General features: G+C 37.4%; 1 protein-coding gene across 1 annotated transcript; it reads right to left on the bottom strand.

Moving 5' to 3' along the window:
- Positions 1–421: 421 nt before the first annotated feature.
- Positions 422–8,787, bottom strand: LOC125651260 (sushi, von Willebrand factor type A, EGF and pentraxin domain-containing protein 1-like). The gene is made up of 26 exons (XM_056164445.1): positions 8,561–8,787; positions 8,221–8,416; positions 7,992–8,126; positions 7,724–7,850; positions 7,515–7,633; positions 7,236–7,418; positions 6,961–7,146; positions 6,580–6,834; positions 6,294–6,491; positions 5,998–6,201; positions 5,713–5,894; positions 5,337–5,619; positions 4,990–5,151; positions 4,676–4,837; positions 4,385–4,586; positions 4,106–4,266; positions 3,822–3,998; positions 3,512–3,742; positions 3,243–3,413; positions 2,926–3,129; positions 2,583–2,846; positions 2,300–2,482; positions 2,038–2,217; positions 1,851–1,938; positions 1,613–1,696; positions 422–786 (listed from the first exon to the last, which is right to left on the bottom strand). The coding sequence occupies exons 1-26, from the start codon at positions 8,630–8,632 to the stop codon at positions 675–677; spliced, it is 4,521 nt and encodes a 1,506-aa protein (XP_056020420.1). The 5' UTR covers positions 8,633–8,787; the 3' UTR covers positions 422–674.
- Between the last annotated feature and the right edge of the window lie 2,204 nt (positions 8,788–10,991).

Raw genomic sequence — 10,991 nt, forward strand, 5'->3', positions numbered from 1 at the left:
CAGATTGGATTTTTGTCCAGGAAGCACAAAATTCAGAGGACGTAATTTGAAGACTATATAATAGTTTTAAACTTGGAGATATATACACATCATTATTATTTACAGAAAATGACACGTATGAGTCATTTGGACTCATTTCAATTCTTTGGTGGGTTTTTTTTTTTAACAAAACGGCCTCTACTATTCCTTTAATACACCCTACAAAAATATCTTACAAATTACACATGTAAGTATGTACTGGGTAATATACTTTGGTAGTCCGTATCTTTAAATGGCTTACATTTTTCACTTAACCAGGAAGGTCACTAGAAGTGCATTCAAAGAACGGATTTTCTTTTCAATTCAAAGACGATCGATTTAAATATGCAATGTTGATTATCACTAATAACTGGTGACGTACACGAATCGATAACCAATCATGTTGACATCAGCTGTTTTTATTGATGGATAAATAACATAGACAGTAAAGTGATTCATAAAGGCTTAAAATTGTATCTCAAATAAAAAAATATATTTTACAACAGAAAATATAGATCAATAATTGTCTACAGTCATTCAATAATACTCTGTCTGTTTGGCACTCGCGGTCTCTCTCTCGTTCCCACTCTCTCCCTTTCTCTCTTTCCCCTGAGGAATGACCAGTGTAAATACTACACAGCGTCTACTGTCTCTGACTAGTGTGGTAGATAGATGACCTCCAGGTCTTTGTCTTCTGCTGTCTTGAAATCCTTCGTCACGGACAGCGGTGCCTTCGATATGATTAATTTGGGAGTTCTAATTGTCTTCCTGATTAGAAATCAAAATACACAATGTGAATAACGTTATTATCATTGGGGACGTCTCCCAGCAATAAACAATTTTTTATTCATATTAGCATGGAATTATATTTAACGACACTTGCAACAAACAAAACGTTTGTAAAAAATGGTGAAAATGAAAACTAAATTTATATGTTTTTATAAGTGAAATGATACAATTTACCGAATGGAATATAATTTATCCCTATGATTTCTCAATTACGTCCAAAACAGGAAGGGGGGGGTGTACAGAGTCAGATAGGGAGAGGCAATATATTTCAAGATTTGAATATCATAGAATATTTTCAAGTCCCATTTTCAAAATCAATTTTATATTCGTACTTCCTACAACCAAATTAAGATAAAATAATGCATAAACCCACGAAAACGGGTCTTGTTTAAATCAATAGTCTCCAGGACCGCCGCGGTGGCCGAGAGGTTAGAGCGTTCTTCTCGCATGCGGACGGCCGGGGTTCGAATCCCGGCCCCTACAAACCTCAGTCGTTAAAACAGGTAGTGACAGTTCCATTGCCAAACTCTCGGCATCAGTTGCGAATGTCACGGGTCCTTGAAGATGACCTCAAAAACGGATGACCCGTGCCACAGTAGGTGTGGCACGCTAACGAACCCTCACGCTAAAGAACCCTCACTGTTCAATGGCCGTAAGCGCCGAGCATTGATCCTAAATTTGGATCCTTTCACCGGTCTTCGTGACGTCTCCATAAGCAATCCCTAGGACGACGCGATGTCCACTAAACAGTGTAAGAATAATGGTCTGAATTAAATCGAATTTTTAAAGGAAATGACCGATGTACCTGTGTATGAAGGCAGGTTTACTCTGCATGTTGTGTAACTGTTTCGGTTTTTCAGTCATTGGTCCTTTGCTCTCCGAGGAGGAACTGTTGATAATTGTGAACAAATGTAACTATTAAAGAAACTTTCTAAAAAGTACACTACAATTTGTAAAGGTGTAAAAGAAACATTAGAAAAAGCCAATCTGCATTGTGGCACGTAGTGTAACAGTTCGTGTTTTGTAAGACTACAATCACTTACAAATATCGTCTTATAGAGAAAATGGTCATCCCAAGGAAAACACCCACAATTATAGAAGATAGAATGCCCAGTACAATAACGCCACTTTCTGAAATTTAAAACGAATATTCATGCCATATTATCTTGAAGACAGGAACATTTCTTTAAATGAACATCAAAGGAGGACTATCATTACCAATAAACCTACCATCTTTAGAATTCTGAAGTTTAACAGAACATTCTGTGGAACTTCGTGACTCTCTCCCGGGAGTAGTAGTTTCATCCGGGCATTCTTTACAAGACAGCTGTCCTGAACGATCCTGGTAGGTTCCGAAGTCACACTTGACACATTCATCATCTTTGTAATAGCGACCAGGACCACACGGAACTGCAATGTGATCATGCAAATGTATACAATGTTATAGAACTAAAAGCACATGTTTGTAGTTATAAATGAAATGCTAAGTTACCACAGTAGAATCCGACAGGGACTGAACCAGTAGGACAGGATACTGAGCTTGTTGCATCTGTACCCGTCATGTTGATTTCGTACAATGTTCCTTGTATAGTAGTGTCGAAGGAATTATTCTGAGCCATAGTCTGTAAATCGTCAACTGATGTATACAAGGCACCGTAACACTGCTCGGACCCATCTGATTTTAAAAGAAAATTGTATCAATAGGATCTGTCAACTGTCTTCCAAGTCAAAATTAAAATTTAAAAATATAAAAACCTTTTTTTTATATTACGTACAGAGAGTTGGATCACATGTCAATGAGACTTGAAATCCTGCAGTAGTAGGCGTGGTGGACCGCTTTTGTCTCTGACTACATCCAGTTACTGCTATTTTGTCCAGTACACAGACACCCGTTACTATACAGTTAACGTTATTGAGACCTCGCTGAACGGCGTGCGGGACTGTTGAACTAGTTTCACTGTATATACTAGAGGTATCGCAGTGCAGGTCTTTGTACGCGGCAGAATAGCCTACTTGTACTTTGCTACCATGTTTTATCTCTGAAGAAAGAAGAAATTAGACTGTCATGGGAATGTTTAGTGCACACGTGTTAAGATTTCTTGTGTCAAAATTACTCACCAGAACAGTAAGGTGTTTTGCCATCAGGATTGTCGTCTGTCTGGAAATCCCAGAGGTAAAATGTATCTTTTCCGCAATAATAGAAAGATTTAATATCATGATCAAAATCATATCCATCTTCACAATCGAACGTGCAGTTGATGCCGTCACTATCATTACTACATGTCAGTATCACATTATCCAGTTTTTCTAAAACGGAACACTCTGTAAACAAGATAAGCACTAAAGTTTACATCGAATTGTAAAACAACTAAGTTACATAAAATTCAGTTTGTCACATGATAAGGAATTTGGAGAGATGTTTAATGACAACGTACCTGGACACTTTTCTTGGTTACAAGTCGTATTTTCTGTGCTGCTATCTGGACAGTCCAGTCCCCCGTTGTCAGGAGCTGGGTTGTTACAAATTCTAGACCTTTGTTGTGTTCCATTCCCACACGTTACTGAACAGGACGACCACTCACCCCAGTCTCCCCATGACCCATCAACTGATATCATAAAAAACTAATGAGAATGGTTTGCAAATGCAAAAAAAATATTTTCTAATTGACACATGGAAGAATAGAAAGAAGTGCGGTGTATTTACCCATTGCTACTTCACACAGATCTCCCTTATATCCATATTCACACCGACAAGTGTAATCCGCGGCGCCATCAACACAGGTTGCATTGTTGTCGCATGCGTGGTCTACACAATCGTCTATGTTCTCTCCGCAATTGTCACCGAGGAAACCATAATAACAGTCGCAGCTGTACCCACTCAACTTGTCCACGCATTTTCCATTCAGACATGGGCTTGAGAGGCAGTCATCAACATCTGGAAAAGTGAATTCCATAAGATCAGATAACCCAAAATCATCAACATCCTAAAGGTTTCTGAAGAGATAACTACTTACAATCACAGTGGCTGGGTATTTGTATAAAGGTATTATCATCGGATACGTCTTCGAACGTCTTCCATTTAAAAATGTCACCGTTATTACTGTTAAAGCACTGTTTCGTCATTTGAAGAATAGTGGAGAGAGTCGTGGTGTTGTAACTCCATATGTTTAACTGTGATACTGTTGCTAGTCCTGAAATAATATCAATTAGATGCTTGTTTCATTTTCATAAGCTAACAACGTCCAATGCAAATTTATGTAAAATATCTACATTTGGCGAAATGAGTTTTTTTCTTCACCTTTCAAACTCAGCTTCATTTGTGCTGCTAATTCAACTTCTAAATCCATGGTCCAGCTATTTTCACCATTAATATACAGGTTCATACCACCACCATCGACTGTCAGCACCACAGATTGCCACCTGCTGGTGGTAAGTTGTCGCCTTGTTTCAATGGTTCGACTAAGAAAATAATAGTTCTATAATAATTCTATATATCGTATGCAGACCCCCATTATGCATTTTGTCCAACATGTATCTCTAAATTCATTGTCATTATACCCTGTACTTGACGATATACCTGCTATTGCTGACTCTAATCGTAGTGCCGATCTCTATTTGCAAAATTCTCATTCCACTAACAGTTGAAATGTTGATTTCTAGGGTGTTCAATGTATGGTCATTACTTGTCCAAAATGAAACTACAAAGCGGTCGGTACTCTTTTGTGTGTCGAAGTTTACGGAAACCAAACTGTTATCGTCAGTAAGGAATAGATCAAATTCTAAAGAAAAACAGGTATGTTAAATTACTAATTTGGACTGTGTCAAACTTTGGATAACCTATCGTATAGCAGTATCGGCTGATACAAACCTTGACACTGTGACAGTGCATTTGACCCTTCTTCCACTGTGGTCGTTGACCCTGGACATTTCCTACATTCGGAAGATCCATACTGATCTGTGTAAGTCCCAATTGGACACAGAGAACAATCCGGGGTCCCATTACGTGACCATGACCCAGGTTTGCAACCAGCTATAAAAGAAATAGTTGTATGTTCTCTTTTTGTATCCCTTTCATACAGGTGATGTCAGTGATCAGTTCATATAAAGACAGGAAGAGTCGCCTCATTTCTACAGGAAGGACAAATGTTCTGCTATGAAAATCATCATCAAATACAGACTTACGTTTACAATGCGATACCTGCTGTCCACCTACTGCTTCTGTCGTATAACCGGCTGGACACGGGACACAGTGATCTTGACCACTTACGGACTGATAGGTTCCTCGCGGACACATCGGACAAGTTTCCGTGGTAACATTATAATATGTGCCAGCAGCGCATTCAACTGTAGAACGAAATTCCCCAGCAGAGTGTGATAATTTTAGATACTCATGTTCGTAGACTGAATGCATATTTGATAGATATCATTAATAAGAGTACGTATCAAACACAAAACCATCTATAAGATCAATCTTTACCTTGTTAAAGTAATTTGCAATAATATATTTTGATAGGAAGACTAAAACGTACCACATGATACTGTTTTGTACGATGGAATCGTCTTCTCTGGGCAGTCAAGTATGAGATCATAATTGCCAATATCTTGCGCTTCCATGCTTCCCCCAAAGCTGATGTTAAAGTCAAGGGTTCCTGACGCTCGTGCATCTCTTATCGTATGTGTCAGGTTCAACTGGTTGCGTCTAAGGTGTGCAAAAGAATCCGAAAATGTGCTATTGTCGAAGTATGCAGCGATATCAAAGTCCAGTCTTAATTCAGCTGATCGCCGTTTTCGTCCAACGCCTCCACATTTCACCTAAAAATGTCCCAAAAAGAGTTACGAAAACATTTCTTGAATGAAATCATGACAAAATGAAATGAATTAAACGGGAGGAGAAATGTGAGTTACCTGAACGTTTTCCGCTTTACATTCTTTTGCATGTATTTGACAAGCATCTCTGTATTTTGAATTACTTAACGTTGCAATAAATTTGCTCTTTATTTCTGCTACAACAGAGGCGTTTGTGCAATCACCATCGAAATAGTACGTGGCAGACATTCGTAGCCTTCCTCCCCTTGCTCTGCGAGTATCTGTCAATATAAATTGTTGTCATCAAAGCTCTTCCATCTAGTCTTCAAATGCATTTTTTTTTTTACATATTGAATAAATTCTTAAATGTAACTTTGAATTTACCTGTGCAGTCCGGGAGCGGAAGTGCCCCTGTTGGAAGCCATTTTCCACTATCACCACAAACAATCATGTCGGAAAATTGATACCCAGGTCTGACATCAAATCCACTTTTGCAAAGCATTTGGCAAAACTTTCCACCCAACCAGTAGTCACAAGCAACGGCGCCATTTTTAGGTTCATTTAGTTTCCGCTTGCAATTCTGTATAACTATAAAGGGGAAAAAGAAAAAGGAAATTGAAGTGCTTGTTGTATGGTGAATAAGGCAGCATAAGGCATTATGTATCAAAAACACAACAAACCTTGACAAAATGGCTGTCGGTCGCCCCACGTCCAGTATCCGTAGTTATTATTTCCGTTCTTTTCGCAGACGGCAATCTGAGATCCGTTTCGAACCGACCCAGGGTCACAGCGAAACTCACACTGACTGCCATATTTCGCTCCCCAAGGACAGGTCACATCCAAGAAAGGCGTTGGATACACAGTGGGGCACGTGAGAACTGCATACAATATTAAAGAAATACATTGCAGAAGTGAAATTATAAATATATTCTATTTGAGTTTCGGATCAGGTTTAATAATCTATACCTTTCATTATGATGTTTGTTGTGCATACAGTAGCCTGATTTCCTGATGTGTCTATGGCTCTGTAATTAACTTTGTAGTTTCCGGCCGCTATTACGTCACCTGGTGAAATGGTTCCCTCTTTGATCACAGTGATGTTGTTATCGTGATTGTCAATGACAGTCGGTTGCTTCCACGTAACAACACCATACGTTGAATTGCGATTAGCAAATGCGTATACCGTATGTACACAATTCTCAAGTTTTGGGGGTTCAATATCTGAAAGACGGAGATTTAATATATTTCAACACAGAAAACATAATTTACTTTCGAACGTTTAACCACTAATGTCGGGTAATACATTTGTATATGTAATATTGTTACTAGAATAAAACAGAACTTTACCTTTACATGAGGGCTCTGGTCCTCGCCAATAGCCAAAGGCTGTACAAACCCGAACACGTGACATACCAGGAGTGATATCATATCCACTCGCGCACGAATATGTGCAGATGCTGCGATATTTGTTTCCGTCGGTACAGGAATACTGTAAGTTGCCAACTGCAGGAGGAAGTGTTGGGCATGTTTTTTCTACAAAGAAAAAATGTACATGGAAAGATTTTGTTGGTGACAATATAAAAATTCATGTACATTATTATAAGGAACTACGAAAAAATTACTTTGACAACGGGGAGTCGGGTAATTCCATGACCCTGAATTCAAACAGTCTAGTTGGGAGTTTCCAATGCGCAAATACCCACGATAGCATCCGAAAGTACACCTTGCACCATATCTTGGATCATTACTCGGGTGACACTGGAAATATCCGTTACTTATGGGTTTGTGTGGAGGGCACCTTACCACTGAAAATGGAACGAAGGAAATATATTAAAATGCAACCATGAACTGTTACAAATCAAGTAATGTATAGATACTTCCGGTATTGAGATAATCTTAACCTGTAACTGTCACGGAAAAGAAACATCGGGCCATATTTCCGCTCTTGTCACGGGCATAGTATCCAATAATGCTCTTTCCGGAAAATATACTTCCGGGTCCGTTTCCTTGACGCGTTGGTCTGAATGAACGAAAGTAAAGTTAATACCCAAATCTGATCATGAAATTATACAGCGTTAGTGTTTTAGTAACAATATGCTATATAGCTTACGTTATCGGCCCATCGACGCCATCGTTGGCTGTGGGTTCCACCCAGTCAACCCTTTTCCATGTTTGTGATTTTTCCGCAATGACTTTCTGATCCGGTGGACATTTTAAACTTGGTGCAGTATTATCACCTGACAGAACGATAAAATACTGACCAGACATGGCAAAAAGAGAGCAGATTATCAGCAACATCTCTAAGGTGCAATAACATTGAAGCTATATTACTATTTTAAAATGATTCATCTTTAACTTCAAACTCTATGGATACTTACGAGGTTTGCAGCTTCTGGATCCAAAAAAACATTTAATCTTGCGTACAAACCGCCGGACCCTAATCCTAATCCTAACTCGCCACCCCCGTTTTTTAATCACATGTGCATGTTTTATTGGTGTTGCCTCCTCACAATCTGAAACAATTCAATTAAATTAGCTCTTTAATTTCTTAATACATCATACATTATTCGACATTTTAAAATCACATTGACTAATTTGAAATTGTACATTTGATGTAGTAATCGTTCCACTTTCCGTCATCACACGTGACCCAGGCTTCGACGTCTTTACGAGGACAGAGCATGTTGCATGACGATCCACTGGGTACTTCCGACAGAATGGACACTGGGAAGTTCTCCATGTCAGTACAAGACAATAAATGCCCGGGTTCCAAATTTTTCACCAGACAAGTACTGTTTTCTTCCTGTATCATGAATTCACCAAACAACACATCAACATGAAAGTCAATCACGAATAAAAACTATGAATTTAGTCACAATTTATTACATCAATATATCACACACAGAATGAGAGAGAGATAAAGAAAGAGAGATGTAGAGGTACATACCTCAAAAGCTGATTCAAATCCAAATGCAAACGATATCAAAATTATTAACAAAATATTAATTGCAGCAAACATTGCGTACAGTTTTCCAAATGTTCAAAAGTATGAAGTGCGATTTCTGTTCTGGTTTGTGATAATCGTTTTTTCTGAGAACAAAGTTTGTTTTTAAGGACTTCTCTGAACTTCCTATATGCATATAAACAGTCTTTAAAACGCCAACTACCTTATTTAAATTTCACTGGGGAATTCCCATCCGTGGTTCAAAGAAATCAATAACTCAAACAATTTAAATAATTTTTAATTTCAACATTAAGAGTAATTTAGAATTTTTGTATATTGCCTATCACATCAACCATATATAACTCTCTCTCTCTCTCTCTCTCTCTCTCTCTCTCTCTCTCTCTCTCTCTCTCATTATTTCATGAATATCTCTATATCAAAATAATGAATTTCCAAATTAATAGGATATAGTTTCTATTTAACACGATACTCTTTGCATCCTATGTCAGATGCTGAGTTCATGATTTGTTGAGACATGCTGAGCAATATCAGCTATTTTCATTTTGTCCATTATCCAAGACTCTTTATGGTTATTCATTTTTATTTCGTATATACTGTGGTCACAATATGTGAATTTATACCTTCTTTGTATGTATAAATATGTGTGTATGTATATACGTGTATTTATGTATGTATGTATGTATATATATATATATATATATATATATATATATATGTGTGTGTGTGTGTGTGTGTGTGTGTGTGTGTGTGTGTGTGTGTGTGTGTGTGTATGAATGCCTATGTGTGCATGTTTATGTATGTACCGGTATTATCTACACTAAGCAAGAGTGGATCTTATATATGTACATGTCCTATAACACCGTTTCTCGTTGGTTTTTGCTGCTGACACATGTACATGCTGTAAATTGCAATCTACTACTTTTAATATATATACAGTGTGTGTTATCTGCACTAAGCAAAAGTGGATTTTATGTCCTACAACACCGTCTCTTGTTGCGTTTTGCTGCTGGTACATGTACATGTATATGTCTGTCTGTCTGTCTCTCTGGCACTAAAATAATGACCAATATTTCAGCGTTAAGTCTTTTTTCTAAAATAAAAATTATTTCTTATATATATCTACATTCTATTTTCATTTCTTTTGGAGAATTTCCAGCCGTCAAAATAGTTGTACTATATAATTTGCATATCGTTCACATTCATGAGGAAATGGCGATCATTTCATTTGGTAAATACATGGATGAGAGAGAGAGAAAGAGAAAGAGAGAGAGAATAATTGAAATCAGGTGATGAAAGCGCTATATTTCTTCAGTTAGGTCAATCATATTTAGTTAACAGTTATTTGTATGTTTTATGAAACATTTTAAAATGCTGTGTGTATCATGTATAAGCCTAGTTTTACTTTTTCAATGGATATGTAGGGGGTGGCAATTTCGCGAAAATCCAAGTTTTAAAAAAATCTTTCGAATGTAGAGCAGTATGGCGCGGATCTAGAGGGCTTGGTTCTACAGGTCGCCCGTTCAACTTCGGGAACAGGGAAGTGAATATTTATGTGTGGGGAATTTCTTTGTGCTTTGCACACACGCACCCCCCCCTCCCCCCCCGTGCTTTATGAATACTTTTCGTGTCTGATATCATTTCATCTTCAGTTTATTTAAATGTTATTTGTCTCTACTGTATATATGGAGAGGTGTCACTGTGCTCTTAATAAACATGTTTATGTTAAAGTGGTAATAAGTTAAAAGGAATTCCCGTTTCCTAATTCTAATGAATTATGGAAAGAAGATTTACTCAGTCGCTTATTTATGTAGAACATTATAAAAAAAAAAAAAAACCCCAAAACACAGAACAAAACATGCTCGCTTTGTGAACTTTCAAATCATTTTAGTCTACTTCGGGTTTAAGGGAATAAGGGAATAGAAATTGGCACCGATTTTATCTTCCGTGTCTGGGACGATGACATGATCTAAATACTCCCTCAGTCTATGAAAGAAAATTCGCGCAAACAACTCAGTTTTGAAACATTTCCATTTATTACAGTATCTTACGGTAACTTAAAATCAGTAATTTAATTGGGAGCACCACTTCCTTCCAGTGGAGAAAATTAATTTTACATGTGAAAATAAGAAAACAATGAAAAAAAGTAATACTTTTACACTAGAATAGCTAAAACTACTTTCTACAATAAACTAAGACTGGATCTTAGACAAGGTACATCATACAGAGCTAAATGAAATACGTCATATCAGTCAAACATGTGATGTGAACTCTAATAAAGCTTAATCAAGGATCAAATTGATTAATGAAGGTTAAAGGTGAAACGATCAATGGTACTTAAGACGTACATGTAAACGAGTCGCACAGGAGAGTATTTTTCATATCATTGTACTATTAACTATAGATATAATAGGAG

The sequence above is a fragment of the Ostrea edulis genome, chromosome 5 (genome assembly GCF_947568905.1).
Source record: "Ostrea edulis chromosome 5, xbOstEdul1.1, whole genome shotgun sequence".
Taxonomy (NCBI): domain Eukaryota; kingdom Metazoa; phylum Mollusca; class Bivalvia; order Ostreida; family Ostreidae; genus Ostrea; species Ostrea edulis.

Bases quoted from the DNA above. Each gene is read 5' to 3' on its own strand.
- LOC125651260 (XM_056164445.1), bottom strand. From the start codon at position 8,632: ATGTTTGCTGCAATTAATATTTTGTTAATAATTTTGATATCGTTTGCA. The intron at 4,267-4,384 runs GTATATCGTCAA...TTATTTTCTTAG, and splicing joins ATTAGAGTCAGCAATAGCAG to TCGAACCATTGAAACAAGGC. The intron at 2,483-2,582 runs GTACGTAATATA...TTTTAAAATCAG, and splicing joins GACATGTGATCCAACTCTCT to ATGGGTCCGAGCAGTGTTAC.